Source organism: Falco punctatus, assembly GCF_963210335.1.
Source record: "Falco punctatus genome assembly, contig: scaffold_30, whole genome shotgun sequence".
NCBI lineage: Eukaryota > Metazoa > Chordata > Aves > Falconiformes > Falconidae > Falco > Falco punctatus.
Window position 1 is genome coordinate 282,297 of NW_027660235.1, and position 16,845 is coordinate 299,141.

Below are 16,845 nucleotides of genomic sequence, written 5' to 3' on the forward strand. Positions count from 1 at the left end.
CAAGTGGCAGATCAAGCAAGGAAAGAAGCAGCTAAAAGTCAAATACTGCTAGTCCTGCCAGAGAAACGGCAGAAATTAGGACCTAAGAGCCCACAGGATCCACCAGAAAACAATCAGTTGGCTAATATACTGAAGGCAACCCAAATCATGGATGATGGGTGACTCCTTCACATCAACTAACATTTAAAGAGGAAATTATGTGTGAATTGGCTAAAAGGAAGCACCAAGAAACTCCCTGGGGAATTGAGAGGATGTTAGAAGCCTTGAAAGGGCAAGTTCTAAAAGTACCATGACTGGGAAAAAAAAAACGCAGAGTGAAGAAGCATGAGTTATGCCTGAAGAAGTATCTTCACGTACCCCCAAAGACCTTTCCCAGTGCTGACAAAGCCCAGGGGATTACTGGCAAATAGACTTTTTCCAAGTTACTGCAGAAAAACGGATATCAGTATCTTTTAGTCATGACAGATGTTTTTTCAGGCTGGCTGGAAGCTTTCCCTTGCCGCACCAATAAGAAGTATCATAAGTGTTAACTTCAGAGATAATACTGAGATTTGGGGTACCCATAGGACTTTCTTTGGGTGTTGGGGTCCACACTTGGTAGTAGAAGCCCTTCACCTTTTAGCTAAACTAGAAGGCGTACAATGGGATCTCCACACTCCATGGAGACCTCAATCAAGCAGGATAGTAGAAAGAATGAAGCTAAGCCTGAAAGGGCAGATGAGTAAAATTTGCCAAGAACCTCAGAGAGAGCAGTCAGATGCTTTTCCCTCAGCGTTGCTACAGATACAGGATCCAGCGTAAACGGAAGGAGAGAGTTATTCCTTTGGAAAGGATACATGGTAAACCTTGCAAGGTGACAGAAATGAGAGTGAATCCCAAAATAATAGAAGGGAAACATGGTTTAAAAGAGTATGTTCAGTCTCTAGGAAAGGTCCTGTCCTCTCTCCAGAGGTACGTCACTGTGAGCGCAGATCTGTCCCTGGACATGCCTGTACATCACTACCAACCCGGAGATTGCGTGTATCTTAAAACGTGGATGGATGAACCGTTGAGGAGAAGTGAAAGGACCTTTCCAGATTTTGCTTAGCACCTACGCTGCTGTCAGGCCTGAAGGAGTCACTCCATGGACATGCCATAGCAGGGTTTAAGCAGCCACATCACCAGAATGGACTGTCAAGCAAGGAAAACCTTTATGCTTGAAACTACCTCCAGAATCATGAAGTTCTAGGTTCAGGATCTTGCATTATTGCCAGACAGCATATAAGTGAATGACTGAAATGCGACCCCAGATATCACTGGGCTGTCTACAGGGAAGCTGGAGTCTGCTACTTGCCTCTCCTTTCTAGATATATGTTGAAACCTGTTTTACAGATGTATAGAATTTGGCCTGTGATGTGGTATGCTAAATCCTCATCTTGGGTGGGACCAGGAGGAGTCATGGACATGGAATACTCATTTGAAAATGGTGGAAGGATCGATAATTGCTGTTAGGAGGAGTGATTGTTGGGTAGGTACCCATTTCCCTGAATGTCCTCATGCAGGAATGCCTGTAGCTGGTATCCCCATCCCATTTGGGACTAGTCGGAGTAACTTGTGGCTAAGACCAAAATACACTCATTGGAACGAGACTGACCTCCAGACCTGGGCAATACTGAATCCACACTCAGTGTGAAGTGTGTTACTAAAATGAAGCCAAGACACACCAAAACGGAGCTCTGGTCTTTGTGGGGCCCTACCCACATTGTGATTGCTCAATGCGATTCATGAAGCTGTCAGAACTAACTAGCAGTAGGTACTGGAACGTTCCACTGGGCACTGGGTGGTGCTGGATATGTGCCAGTGCAGCACAAAAAGCGTTACCACCAAGATGGCCGGGTAGATGCACCACCAAGATGGTGGGATATTTCCTGATATGACTGACTGAGACACTGGACAACAGTCGGTGGTGAACAACTTACCTGCGGAGATACAGGCAGAATCAACCACCCTTTACAGAGAGACCCACTGGGTTTCACTCTTTTGCTGGGTGGTTTATTCCTTGGCGAGGAGCTGCTGCACTGGGGAAGGCAGTGATAAAGAGATCCACAGGAGTGGAAGAGATGACCAAGGACACTGCAGGTGCCATAAAAGTTTTGCGGGAAGACCTTTCAGAAACAGCTCCTATAGCTGTGCAAAACAGAATGGCACTAGTTATAAAGTTGGCATCTCAAGGTGGAGTCTCTACTATTGTTAATACCATTTGTGAGCATGTAGATGAATGTGGAAGAATTTCTACTGACTTCCAAGAGATTTGGAAATGACATCATGTTTTGCATGAGATCCAGAAGGTCAACTCCTCATATGGATTTCTGACTTACATCTGTGGATTAAGAAGTTAACTTTCACATACCTTCCTCCTCTTACTCTTTGATCGTACCTGTCCCTCTCACCTACCTAGTTTCTGCTTTGAGCTTCATGGAGTTGAAGTTTGACTGCCTTTCAGTAATCTCCCTAATACTCCCTATAGGCAACACTTCAGCAGTGGTGATGATAGACCTCATGTGGATCTGCTTGAACTTACCATAAATCAGATGAGAAGTCTAATTTATTATTTATTAGATAGTATTATTTTTCCACTAGTTTAAAAAAAAAAAACAAAAAACTAACATGTTCTATTCCTATTTGCCCCCAGGTCTCTAAGGGAAGCAGGTAGTAACTGCTGCAAAGACCCTGCAATGTTCATCTGCAGAGTTGGTTAGAGAAGTCTGATGTAAAGTGATGTAAGTCTCATGGAGCTGAGGACAGAAATTGTGGGGCTGGAGAGCTGAGGAGCAAGGCTGTCCACGCAGTGATTAGCTCCAGGGACTGCTTTTCCTACCTGTCTGCACCTCCTCAGGAGGCACTGTGCATCAATAGCAATTGGAAAAGCCTTCTATCAATTCCCCAAAGTGCTCATTACCTGCCTTTCTCTTTCACTGTACGGCTGAAACTTATCTCATGAAGTGTAGGAGCCAAACTTGAAGACCAGATGTCCCTGATGGAGGAGACTGGGCTTGTCAGGGCGTTCTGCCTCGTCATGAGCCCAGGGTGTCTGTGGTGCTGTGGACTTCAGGTGTTCAGAGGAGACTGAAGAAACCTCTCAAGAACACCAAGTCAGGAGCAAAGCCCACAGCCCCTGGAAGCGTTAATGGGCCCCGCTGAGGGCCATGGCTGAGAAAGCCTCCCCATGGCCTTGTTAGAGCCCATCCTTGGAGGCTGTGAGTGCAGGAAGGCAAAGGCGCTGTGCAGGCAGCTCTGCTGCTGAGCAAAGCCTTGGCTTGCTTGATGAAGCAGAAAGGCCAAGCCGTGACCTGCAGCCTGTGGGGAGGTCGGTGCTGTCCCTCACACAGGGCTCAGGGCTCTTCCTGGGGACCATGGAAGGTGGGCATCCAATGCCCAGTGAAGGACAGCAATGGCACAGCAACTTCCAGCTTCCCCATGGGGCTGCAAGGAGGCAACGATGCCCCCGTGCCGTGAGGACATCATGTCTTGTCATGGCCCTCAGAGGCAGAGACAGCTGCCACAGCCAAGGGGACACAGACCTGGGTTCTACTGGTGCCTTCCAGCCTTGCCAGTGCCCTCTGCCATCCCCACCATAGGCTGTCCTGCATGCTTGGAGCCCTGCCCCTGTTTCCCTGCAGCCTGTAGGCACCATCTCGCTGCCCTGCCTTGCTCTCACCCCAACATTGCCATACCTTCGCTGAGGTACCTCCACTCTCACCGGCTGTTCCTTGAAACACAAACCATGGGCTGATCCAGGCTCCCTCTGGCTGAGCCCTCGCACCGCAGCAGGACCCCTGGAGTGACAGTTCTTCCTGCTGAGCTCCAGTCTCTGCTTTCCTAGTTGAAACTTGGTGACATTTTTTCCTCTCTCCTGCTGTTTTCCCCTGCCCAGGAAAGGTTTACCATCTCAGAAAATACCCTTCCAGCAGGGAATGCAGCCAGGAAGCCTTTTCTTATGCTCTGCTCTCTCACCAGAGAGAAGGAATACTCACGTGGTCTCCCAAACCACATAACTTTTACAGATCTGCTAATCAGATGCAATTAATTAACTTTATTTGATTTTATAGAATAATTTTAATAGAAATATAGAGGAATAAGGAATATATTTTAATGAAACTAGTAGTCGCACAACAAAAGCTTCTATGAAATCCTCTATACAGCCCTGCACCAAGGCCAAAAGAATAAGTCAGAATCACCTAGTAGAAATGATTAGAACTTAGACAATAGACTTAAGATTCAAGATGATTGAAGATAATTGGATACAGTATTTACAGGTAGACTGGGAGAATGCATTGACATGTCAGAATGTCGAATTAATGGGACTGGGAGAGTCGACTGGAACAACTTATAGTAACCTTCCAAGAAATCGTGAACTTTAGTAAAAGGTAATTCCGGCAGGGGGAGATCGTGACCACCGACTCATATATCACCTACCCAAACGTACCCCAGACCCATTTCTAGACTTTTCTTACCTTTGCTGCACAGAATCAGATTTGGGAGGAGGGTATGTTAATGATTTCCAGGAAACATTATGATTATGCACGAATATTTAATGAATATGCATTACTAAGTTCTATATATGGCATATGATTTTGAAGCTTGGTGTGCGTTGATCATGAGAGGACTCACTCTCACACCCGGCCGTCAATAAAGAAGTGTCTGCTTATCTGCATCACATTGGTGTTGATAAGTTCTTCTTTGCAAGTTTTCGGTAACAGTATGATCTTCTTTGCTAAAAGGGGTGATGGAGGAGGAACGGCAGTGCCTTCCAGTTCTTAGGAAGATTTAAGGCCTCTGGGAAAGATCTGAAGGTAACAGTTTTGCTCCCGCCTTTCAGTCTCTGACACCCAGAAGCCTGACCTGCTCCTCCTTCCCGTCTTCCCATCAAGTGATGAAGGGATGGGAAGAAAGGAAAAAGAAAGGCCCTAGAACCTGGAGGGACATAAAGTCCTTTCATTGGCCACCCCATCAAGAATCAAGCTGGGATGTGAGCGTGAAAATTTTGATTCAACAAGGTCCATGGACAGGCAAGACTTTGTCTACGGTTGTGCCTAGACACCCACACACCTACAGCATAGATCATGCTGTGGCTGAAACTCCTGCCTGGCTTCAATGACCTCCTGGAGCCATGGACAAAGCTTTGGTTGGAGCCACCAGTTAAGCTGGTCAGGGCCAGGAAGGCCTAGGGATACCCTCAGGGTCCATGGGATATCACCTGCCAGGGCCCTCAAAAGGCCAAGTCCTCCTTCCGTCCTGTCCCAGGGCTGTGCTGCTCTCCTTACCCACATGCCTGGGCATCAGGGAGAGTACAATTTCATAGTCACTACAACCAAGGTGGCACTGGTCTTTAGAGGCCTAAGCAGCTCTTCCTCTCTGGGGAGCCCCAGGCGTAGACGAGCATCAGACTGGGTGGCCTGTTGGGCATGGGGAACTTGCCCACAAGCCCCTGAGCTCCTGGCATCCTTGCTTACCTGTGCAGTGATCACCAAGGAGACGGATTCCCCCAGAAGAGCCAGGCTCTGTGATCCACAGGTTTCCTCAGGTCATTTCAAGAAGACATTGTTCATGCCTCACCCTGACTGTATGACCTGTCACTCTGTCATGGCGCGGGCTGGCATGGAGTGCATGTTCTTCACAGCAGCCCTTCTGGTGCTGTGCTTTGCGTCTCTTCCTAAGGCAGCGCTGACCACGCACCAGTGTTTTGGCCACCGCTGCAGAGTAATCACCAAGGCTTCTCTTTCTCACACTCTGCCTGCGCTACAAGGAGACTGGGGGGACGCAAGAAGCTGGGACAGCTGACCCCCATGACCACAGGGATATTGCATATCCCAGGATGTTGTGCTCATCAATGACAGCTCGGGGAAAGGAGGATGAAAAAAGAACGTTTATGGTCGTGGCATTTGTCCTCCCATGTCACTGACAGATGTGCTGAAGAGCAGCTCTTATGGGGATGGCTGAACCCCTGCTGCCCATGGCAAGGAGTGAGCGAATTGCTCATGTTGCTCCTTGCACACACAAAGCTTTTGCTTCTCCTATTGAACTGTCTTTGTCCTGACCTGTGAGTTTTCCTCTGATCCTCTCCTCCATCACGCTGGGCATGGAATGGGTCAGTGAGCAACTGATTCTGAACGTTTGGGTGCTGGCCAGGGGCAAACCACAACCACAACTAATTCCAACCACCCGCAAGCAGCTGGAAGACGTCTCAGGATCAATAGCCCTTGTTCTCATGAGGGACTTCAGCCTACAGGACGTCCACTGGAAACACAAGACAGAGGAGAGGAAACAGTCTAGGAGGTTCCTGCAGTGTGTGGAAGAGACTTTCCTGACACAGCTGGTCAGTGAGCCAGGCAGGAGAGATGTCCCGCTGGACTTGCTGCTTCCAGACAGGGAAGGACTGGTGGGTGATCGTCGTAAGAACATCCTGGGCATAGCGGTGATGAGATGAGAGAGTTTTCAAGTCTCAGAGGAGTAAGGATGGTGGTCAGCAGGACCACTACCTGGCTCTTCTAAAGGGCCAATTTCAAGCTGTTTAAGAGCCTGGTTGGCAGACCCCGTTTGAGGACAGTTCTGAAGGGCCAAGGGGTCCAGAAGGCTGGACCTTCTTCAAGAAGATAGAGTTGTAGGCACAGGAGCAGGTTGTGCACATGTGCCGATACACAAGCTGGCAGGGAAGGAGACCGACCTGGCTGATGGGAGAGCTTTGGCTGGAGCTCAGGAGAAGAGGGAGAGTTTAGCACCTTTGGAAGAACGGGCAGGCAAGTCTGGATGACTAGAAGGATGTTGCGAGGTTATGTGGAGTGACGATTAGAGAGGCAAGAGCCCAGTGAGAACTCAGGCTGGCCACTGACCTAAAAGGTCACAAAAAAATGTTTTTGCAAATACATAGAAACCAAGGGAGGGCCCAGGAGAATCTTCATCCTTTATTGGATTTGGCAAAGAGCATTGCCACAAAGGGTGGGGAAAAGGCTGAGGTGCTTCATGCTTTTGTTGCCTCAGTCTTTAATAATAAGACCAGCTTCCCCCTAGGGACTCAGCCCCCGGAGCTGGAAACGAGGGATGAGGAAGGGCAGAATGATGTCCCACAATCCAGGAGGAAATGGGTATGTATCTGCTGCTCCACATGGTTGTGGACAAATCTCTGGGGCTGGAGGGAATCCACCCGGGGGTTCTGAGGGAGCTAGCGGAGGTGCTGGCCAAGCTGGTCTCCCTTATCTACCAGCAATCTGGGCTAACTGGGGAGGTCCCAGAAGACTGAGGGTTACCCAATGTGGTGCCCACCTACAAGACAGGCAGGAAGGAACTTCTGGGCAACTAGATGCCTACCAGCCTGACCTTGGTGCCAGGGAAGGTTATGGAGCAGATCATGTGATTGCCACCATATGGCACGTGCAGGACAACTGGGGATGAGGCCCGGCAAGTGTGGGATTATGAAAGGCAGGTCCTACCTGACAAACCTGATCTCCTTCTATGACAAGATGACCTGCCAGTGGATGAGGGAAAGCCTGTGGGTCTATCTTTTCCAACCTAGGTTTTTCTATGAATCCAGGATACTGCAAGCCTACCTAGAAAAGTTGCTGAGCGAGCTGGTCTAGCTGACCCTGCCTCAATTGGAGGGTTAGACTAGATCATTTCCATAGGTCCTGTCCAAGCTCAACTGTTCTGTGAGTGTCAAGAAGAAAAAATTGACCGAATGAAATGGACAGAACCATGCCTTGACAAGAAATTCTTTGGCATCCCCTGGACAGGACCCATGCTGAGAAGGGGAAAAGTGTAAAGCAGAAGGAATGGCAGAGGCAAATGTTATGTACTGTCACCCTCCATTTCCTACCTCCCATAAGACTCTTGGGACCAGAATGAGCTGAAGAATTGAGAATGAAGCAGCAATTTGAGCCTGGCAAAAATTTAGCAGGATGGGGGAATAGTCCTTAGTATTTTGATCATACTCATTATTGGAATGTATTTTTAAACTGAATTAGAGATTGGGAGGTATTCTCTCTGTCTTTATCTTGACCCATGAGCATATTTAATGTGTCCACCTTGGAGCTCCCCAGCACACAAGAGACCCTGAGAGATTGGAGCAAGTCCTGCAGAGGCCAGAAGACTGGTTGGGGCCTGGAGCACATTATGGGCAAGGAAAGGCTGAGAGAGCTGGATTTTTGAGAAATTCTTCAGGGCTAAACATGGGAGAAAGGTGCCAGGCCAGTTGGTGGGATCTCAATCAATGGCCTGTTTCCATATTTCTCTAAAAAAGGCCATGAGCACCTGATGGAGCTGGAGCTGTCTGAGAACAGGCTCAGCGGAGAGACCATATGTGGCAAAGAGGCTTTGGAAGACGAGCCCAATGTCCAGGTATCTGAACTGACGAAATCCATTTTATTACAGAGATGAGAGATGAAATCCAAACGGTACCGTTGTAACTCCCAGACATACAATTAAAAGGTTTCATGGTCAGGCAGGCTGGCATCATGCTTTGGGGAAGAGGAGAGGCTGTAGACTTTGTGGGACAGAAAAGATAGTCACAGATGAAATGTCCAACCACAGAGGGATACTGATAACAAATGGAAAAGCCTTGTGTAGAGACACAGGCAGCTTATTGCTTCTGAGAGAGATGTGAATGCATCAGCTTCTTCAATGTGTCCTTGAGCTCCTCATTCCTCATGCTGTAGATGAGGGGGTTCAGTGCTGGAGGCACCACCGAGTACAGAACTGACACCACCAGGTCCAGCGATGGGGAGGAGATGGAGGGGGGTTTCAGGCAGGCAAAAGTGGCAGTGCTGACAAAGAGGGAGACTACAGACAGGTGAGGGAGGCACGTGGAAAAGGCTTTGTGCCGCCCCTGCTCAGAGGGGATCCTCAGCACAGCCCTGAAGATCTGCATGTAGGACAGCACAATGAAAACAAAACACCCAAAGAATAAAGAGGCACCACCCACAAGAAGCCCCACTTCCCTAAGGTAGGTGTGTGAGCAGGAGAGCTTGAGGATCTGTGGGATTTCACAGAAGACCTGTCCCAGGGCATTGCCTTGGCAGAGCGGCAGTGACAGTGTATTGGCCGTGTGCAGCGCAGCATTGAGAAACCCACTGGCCCAGGCAGCTGCCGCCATGTGGACACAAGCTCTGCTACCCAGCAGGGTCCCGTAGTGCAGGGGCTGGCAGATGGCCACAAAGCGGTCATAGGCCATGACAGTGAGGAGAAAATACTCTGCTGAAAGGAAAAAGACAATCAGGAAGAGCTGTGCAGCACATCCTGAGTAGGAGATGTCCCTGGTGTCCCAGAGGGAGTTGGCCATGGCTTTGGGAACAATAGTGGAGATGGAGCCCAGGTCGAGGAGGGAGAGGTTGAGGAGGAAGAAGTACATGGGGGTGTGCAGGTGGTGGTCGCACACTACGGTGGTGATGATGAGGCCGTTGGCCATGAGAGCAGCCAGGTAGATGCCCAGGGAGAGCCAGAAGTGCAAGAGCTGCAGCTCCCGCGTGTCTGCCAATGCCAGGAGGAGGAACTGGGTGATGGAGCTGCTGTTGAACATCTGCTGCCTCTGAGCATGGGGACCTGCTCAAGAAGGAAAAGTAGTGACAAGTCAGGCAAGTCTTCTGTGAGCCAAGTGAAAGCTGTTTCTTCTAGACCCTCCCCTGCTGCCCCCATGTCCCCCCCTCTGCCGTTCCTAGGAGAGCTCCCTTCCGAGCCGTGGCTGGAGCTGTGCTGAGTGCTGGCCGAGTGTGCTGTGAGGAGCAGGGGCTGTGCCCGCTGGCTGCCCAGCAGTGAGCCCTGCTCTGCAGCAGGGGCTTCATGGGAACCCTGGGGGCAGGGGCCAGTCCTGGCCTTGCCCTGGCTCAGCCCAAACTGCTCCCAGCGCAGAAGGGCCTGTCAGCATCGGCTCTGCCCATGCTGAGCAACAGCCATGGCCAGAGTCAGGTCAGGAGGGCTTTGTGCTGTGCTCAGGGAGAGCAGAGTGAGTGCTGAGAGGCAAGGGGACTGTCTGTGCCTGAGGGCAGAGGCAGGCACTCTGCTCTCTCCATCCCTCTCCTTCCCAGCTGCCCGGCAATTGCTCCATTCTGACATTCAGGGTGATCACACTCCTGTGTTACCCTGACAAGCAGCCAGGCACTGCTGAGAGCAGAGGGATCCACTGCAGAGAACAGAATGGCTCATCTCTTCCCAAAGGCTCAGCACCCCATTTCTAGCCAGGGACATTCAGGGATCACTGTGCCCTGGAAGCAGCATAGACCTTGGGCGGACACCCCAGAAGGATGTTTAAGGGTTCCAACCATGTGAACTTGTTAAAGGAGACTCAGCTCCTTCCCCAGCTTCACAGACTGCATTTCCCACAGCATCATCGGTTAGGGGAAAGCTGGGACACCTCCATGCTAGAGGACATGTCTGCACAGGAGGACCCACAAGGTCTGCCCCTGAGCCAGCAGCTGAAACCCCTTTTGCCAGAGAGCCTGTCTGCAATGCCAATAGCATCTGAGCAAGGCCAGGAGAGAGACAAAGGGACACTCGGGAGCTCCTTCCCCTTGCCCAGCCCGGCACACCACCTCCCACACAGCAGCAGTGCAGGACAGTCACCCTCAGGCTCTGCTCAGCGAGAAATGGCAGCGTGGCAGCAGGAGAGATGCACTTCATCCCTTCTGCTGCTCTGCTGGACCAGGGGGTATTGAAACACATGAAACCAACGGTCTAAAGGCTGTGCTGGGTGGGAGAGGAGAGCAGAGGTGTGTTGCTCAGGGAAGGCACCTGCACGGCAGACCATGGCCAGGAGGTGCCCCTATCTGCCCTGCATCAGGGTTCCCCTCAGCATCTCCCCCCTCCCTGCCCAGGGCTCTGCTGCCTGCAGCTGTCCCTGCCAGCAGCTCTTTCTCTGGCCCCAGGGCTCTTCCCTGCCAGCGCTCACAGAGCCCAGCTCAGCCCCTGTGTGCCCAGCTCTGCCCTGCAGCCGCTCTCTGTCTGCAGGCAGGAACAAACAGCTCCCCCAAAGCCTGAGGGAAAAGGAGAGCTGATGCTGGTTTCATCTGCAGCGTGCTGGGGAGGGAAGGCACTTGCTCAGCTTCCTCATCAACCTCCCTGTGATGCTTTCAGCATCTCAGCCCCTGCTCTGACCTGCACAGCTGAGTTTCCATTGCCACCAAGCAGAACCACAGAAAAGTGGCAGCAGAGATTCAGGCAAGCACAGAGCCAAGCAGTGAACCCCTGCCATGAATGTGCTCATGGAAAGTCCCCTTGGAAATGACCTGGAGATGTGAACAGCTCTGATATATGCAGCACCAACACAAAATCACTGAGACCTTGTCCTGCTGGGGGTCGCTCCCTCCATGCCACCTTTTGCCCGCAGCAGCACAGGAGCTCCCCGGCAGGCAGAGAGCTGCCCCTGGCAGGCGGCAGAGCCCCTGCCCCAGCACACAGCCCCCGCGGCTGCAGGGACCCTGCTGGCAAGGACAGCCCTGGGCAGCCCTGCCTGCACAGCCACCTTCACAGCCCTGCAGCCGGCCCTGGCACAAGGCAGCCCACATGCTCTGGCCCTCCCACGCTGCAGCAGGGAAGCCCTGCTCTGCAGCACACTGGCCTCCTCCACAGCAAAAGGCTCCCACACGGTCCCACAGGCTGGGGGGGCCCCAGCTGCTGCAGACCCGGCTAGCAACTGCAGAGGCATTGCCCTGCAGCCACACACTTACCCGCTCAAGGGCTCTGCAGATTTCTCCAGCAGGGAGCTCTCAGCAGCCTCCCACCAAGGTCTGCTTTTGAGCTCTCCCTGCCTCCCTCCTCTGCCCCTCTGGGCTCCCTCCAGCTGTCCCTGGGGCTGCAGGGGAACCTGCTGGGCAGCAGCATGAGGCAATCCCTCATGGGCCTTGCCTCACCTGGGGGGACACACTTATTTCCAGCACTGGCAATTCCCTTACTAGAAAAAGTTTTCTGCATGACTATCAACTTTTGTTAACCCATTACTAGACAGGACAGCAGGAAGACTGCAGCAAAGGATCCAAGTACTCCTAAAGGAGCGTGTGTGTACGTGTGTGTCTGGTGGTTCTGCAGGCAGGGCGGGGAGGATGTCCTCAGTGCTTCAGTAAGCCCTGCAGAGCCCATTTCAGCACTTCATTGCACAGTCCGAGGGCTCAAGACTCAGCTCTCCTTTGCCCAGGCCACGTCTCTGCTCTGAAGCAAAGCCTTTGCACCCACGGGCTCGGGGACACTTGGTACCAGGTTGCCTTATGGCCAGGCAGAGCTGGGCTGGTGCCACAGCTGGGGGGCTTCAGCCCAGATGTGCAGCAGTGCCCTCAGCCAGGGGCCCACGCAGAGGCAGCTGGAGCCCATCCTGTTGCAGACAGAGCTGTGACACTGAGGGAACCAAGTGCCAGGGCAGGTGGCAGAGCTCAGCACAGCTGCTCCGCAAGGACAGCAGCCTCCAACAGGTCCAACATTGAAAAGGGAGTTTATGCTTGTGGGGCAATTCCAGGGCACCCGAAGGAGTGTTCCCTCCTTCTGCACAGGCCACAGCCTGCCAGTGTGTGACCTGGGGCCTGCACTCTGCTGCTCTCCTGCCTCACTCCCCCTGGGAGATGAGACTCCACCGTTTCTTTGCTCCTAGAACCAAGGTGGACACGAATGATGCAGGGTTTCAGATCCAGGGGAGCATCACAGCTGCTGGCCCATCTGGCAGCTGTGCTAGAATGCCGATGCAAAGAACCTGCAGACACCTAAAGGAGCATTGTCACTGTGCTGCCCTGTGACTGTCGGCGGGTGGTTACTTGACCACTGGCTTGCAGGATCCCACCAAGCCTCTGTCTCGCTGCTCCCCTCCTTCTGCACTCACCTTGATGTCTATAGGGTTGTTCTCTCACATAATTCTCACTCCTCTCCCGTTGTGTTTTGTCCTTTCTGCCATAGGGTATCACAGAGGTGCCACTAGAATTGCTTATTGGCTCAGGTTTGGGCAGGGGCTGGTCCATTTTGGAGTCAAATGAAAGTGGCTGTTATGGCCATGGAGTCAGCTCTTGGTCTCTTCTCACCTCTGCCAGCCCTACAAACACCTCCAAACCACTCCCAAACCCCTGCCATGTAAACACACAGGATCTCTAAATTCCCCAAGAAGATGTGAGGTTATTGATCCTAAGGCTTCCTCACGCTGCTTAAATAAGACTTTTCCCCTTCCTCTCCCTGATTTAGGTTATTTCAGAGCAGAGTTACCCTGAACCACACCTGTGTCACCTGGGCCAAGCTCAGACATGTAACAACAAAAATAACAATGGGTACCAAGTGTCCAAGGTCACACGCCAGCAAAATGTTTTGCTGCAGCGCATGCTGGGGTGGTGGGCAGAGGTCACTGTGAAGGTGAAATGAGATGTCCCTAAGGAGAGCAATCCATGCTGTCCCTGGGACCAGAGACATGCAGGGCTGGACTGTGCAGTGCTGCAGGAGAAGGCATTGCTGCCAGTGATGCCTCTGCAGCCCCAGAGGACGTGTGGTTCCGGTGAACCTTATACCCAGAAAGGACAAGGTGCTTTTGATTGTGTCCTTGACAATGGACATCCCGTGATGCAGGGACACTTTGAAAATCATTGGTCTGTTTCTCTATTGCCTCACCACAGCGATGACTTTAAACAGTGCTGGCTAACTGGGGAGGCCCAAGAAGGCTGAATGTTAGTCAAGTGGTGCCCACCTACAAGAAGGGTAGGAGGGAGGATCGGGATAACTACAGGCCTGTCAACCTGATCTTAGTGCCAGGGAAGGTTGTGGAGCTGATCATCCCGAGCGCCATCGCACAGGAGCCACAGGAAAACCAGGAGGTCAGGACCAGCCTGCATGGGTTTATGAAAGGCAGGTCCTGCCTGATGAACCTGATCTTCTGCTGGGACAAGGTGACCTGCCCAGTGGATGAGGGAAAGGCTGTGCATGCTGTCTACCTGGACCTTAGGAAAGCCTTTTGGCTCCACCTCCCACTGCATTCTCCTGGAGAAACTGGCTGCTCATGGCTTCGGTGGGTGTTCTCCGTGCTGGGTTAAAGCTGGTTGGACAGCCAAGCCCCAAGAGGGGTAGTAAATAGAGTGACATCCAGGTGACGATGGCCCATAAGGAGTGGCGTTCCCCAGGTCTCAGTGCTGGGGCCAGTCCTGTTTCAGAACTTTATCAACAATCCAGACACGGGGATTGAGTGCACCCACAGTGATTTTTTGTACAACATCAAGTTGGGTGGCAGTGCTGGTTTCCTTGAGGGCAGGAAGGCTCTACAGAAGAATCTGGACACGTTGGACCTTTCAAGTGAGTCCGATTGTGTGAGTTTCAACCAGGAGAATTGCCAGTTCTGTACTTGGGTCACAACAGCCCCACACAAGGCTACAGGCTTGGGCCAGAGTGGCTGGAAGGCTGCCTGCTGGGGAAGCACCCTGAGTGTGAGGGTTGACAGATGGTTGAGCATGAGCCATCAGTGTGCCCGGGTGGCCAAGAAGGCCAATAGCATCCTGTCTGGTATCAGAAAGAGCGTGGCCAGCAGGACCAGGGCAGTGATGGACCCCCTGTACTCGGCACTGCTGAAGTCAAACCTCAAACAACGTGTTTCTGTTTTGGGCTCCTCACTTCAAGAGAAACGTTGAGGTCCTGGAGCATTTCCAGAGAAGGGCAACAAAACTGGTGAAGGGTCTGGATCCCTGCTTGGATGAAGAGTGACTGAGGGGACTTGAGTTGTTTAGTGTGGGTAGTAGGAGGCTCAGGGGGGACCTTACTGCTCTCTAGAAGTACCTGAAAGGAGGTTGTAGATGGGGTGGGTAGGAGTCTTCTGCCAGATAACAAGTGACAGGACAAGAGGCAAGAGCCTCAAGTTACACCAGGAGAGGTTCAGATTGGATATGAGGAAAAACATCTTCACTGCAAAGGTGCTCAAGCATTGGAACCAGGGAGCTGGTGGAATCACCAGCCCTGGAGGTGTTTCAATAGAGGTAGATGCAATTCTTCATGGCATGATTTAGTGATGGAATTGGCCGTCCTGAGTTTACATTTGGATTTGATGATCTTTAAGGTCTTTTCCAAGCTAAATGATTCTCTGTTTCTGTGCTTCTATGATATTGCAAGCCTACCTAGACAAGTTGCTGAGAAAGTTGGTTTAGGTGACCCTGCCTCAGCTGGAGGGGTGGACTCGATGACCTCCAGAGGTCAGTCCAACCTGAAAAAACACCATAGAGCTATAAAGGCATATATAAATTGTGTCAACACAAGTAGAGGGGCTCGGCTGAAGATGAGCTTGTGGGAAATGGCTTGTGGGAAAGATATTTGACAAATCTGATGAAACCAGCATGCTTTTCTGTGGTCAGGACCTGGGCCACAATGAGGGTGATGGAGGGGTGTGGTATTGGGAGGGAAAAACGGTCTCAGGAACTCCTCATGCAGGAGGACGTGCCTGGCTGCGAGGGGCCTGTGAGGTCAGTTCTGCCTCTGGAGGTGACAGGCCAGCATCAGGAACGTGGCTGGGACAGTCCCTCTGCAAATGGACCCTATAGGCCCCATCCAGGAGAAGGGCTCGGATAGGGGTTGTCATGTCCATTTTGCCTGGGGACATGATGGGACAGCAGCAGGCACACGGCTTGGTCATGTCCCTGGGAGAAGCTGAAAGGCCAGCAGCAGTTACGTGGTTTGGGAGACCATGTGAGTATTCCTTCTCTCTGGTGAGAGAGCGGAGCATAAGAAAAGGCTTCCTGGCTGCATTCCCTGCTGGAAGGGTATTTTCTGAGATGGTAAACCTTTCCTGGGCAGGGGAAAACAGCAGGAGAGAGGAAAAAATGTCACCAAGTTTCAACTAGGAAAGCAGAGACTGGACCTCAGCAGGAAGAACTGCCACTCCAGGGGTCTTGCTGCGGTGCGAGGGCTCAGCCAGAGGGAGCCTGGATCAGCCCATGGTTTGTGTTTCAAGGAACAGCCGGTGAGAGTGGAGGTACCTCAGCGAAGGTATGGCAATGTTGGGGTGAGAGCAAGGCAGGGCAGCGAGATGGTGCCTACAGGCTGCAGGGAAACAGGGGAAGGGCTCCAAGCATGCAGGACAGCCTATGGTGGGGATGGCAGAGGGCACTGGCAAGGCTGGAAGGCACCAGTAGAACCCAGGTCTGTGTCCCCTTGGCTGTGGCAGCTGTCTCTGCCTCTGAGGGCCATGACAAGACATGATGTCCTCACGGCACGGGGGCATCGTTGCCTCCTTGCAGCCCCATGGGGAAGCTGGAAGTTGCTGTGCCATTGCTGTCCTTCACTGGGCATTGGATGCCCACCTTCCATGGTCCCCAGGAAGAGCCCTGAGCCCTGTGTGAGGGACAGCACCGACCTCCCCACAGGCTGCAGGTCACGGCTTGGCCTTTCTGCTTCATCAAGCAAGCCAAGGCTTTGCTCAGCAGCAGAGCTGCCTGCACAGCGCCTTTGCCTTCCTGCACTCACAGCCTCCAAGGATGGGCTCTAACAAGGCCATGGGGAGGCTTTCTCAGCCATGGCCCTCAGCGGGGCCCATTAACGCTTCCAGGGGCTGTGGGCTTTGCTCCTGACTTGGTGTTCTTGAGAGGTTTCTTCAGTCTCCTCTGAACACCTGAAGTCCACAGCACCACAGACACCCTGGGCTCATGACGAGGCAGAACGCCCTGACAAGCCCAGTCTCCTCCATCAGGGACATCTGGTCTTCAAGTTTGGCTCCTACACTTCATGAGATAAGTTTCAGCCGTACAGTGAAAGAGAAAGGCAGGTAATGAGCACTTTGGGGAATTGATAGAAGGCTTTTCCAATTGCTATTGATGCACAGTGCCTCCTGAGGAGGTGCAGACAGGTAGGAAAAGCAGTCCCTGGAGCTAATCACTGCGTGGACAG

General features: G+C 52.1%; 1 protein-coding gene across 1 annotated transcript; it reads right to left on the minus strand.

Moving 5' to 3' along the window:
* Window positions 1-5,370: 5,370 nt before the first annotated feature.
* LOC308057455 (olfactory receptor 14C36-like) lies at window positions 5,371-9,609 on the minus strand. The gene has a single exon (XM_080411560.1). The coding sequence runs from the start codon at window positions 9,545-9,547 to the stop codon at window positions 8,612-8,614; it is 936 nt and encodes a 311-aa protein (XP_080267686.1). The 5' UTR covers window positions 9,548-9,609; the 3' UTR covers window positions 5,371-8,611.
* Between the last annotated feature and the right edge of the window lie 7,236 nt (window positions 9,610-16,845).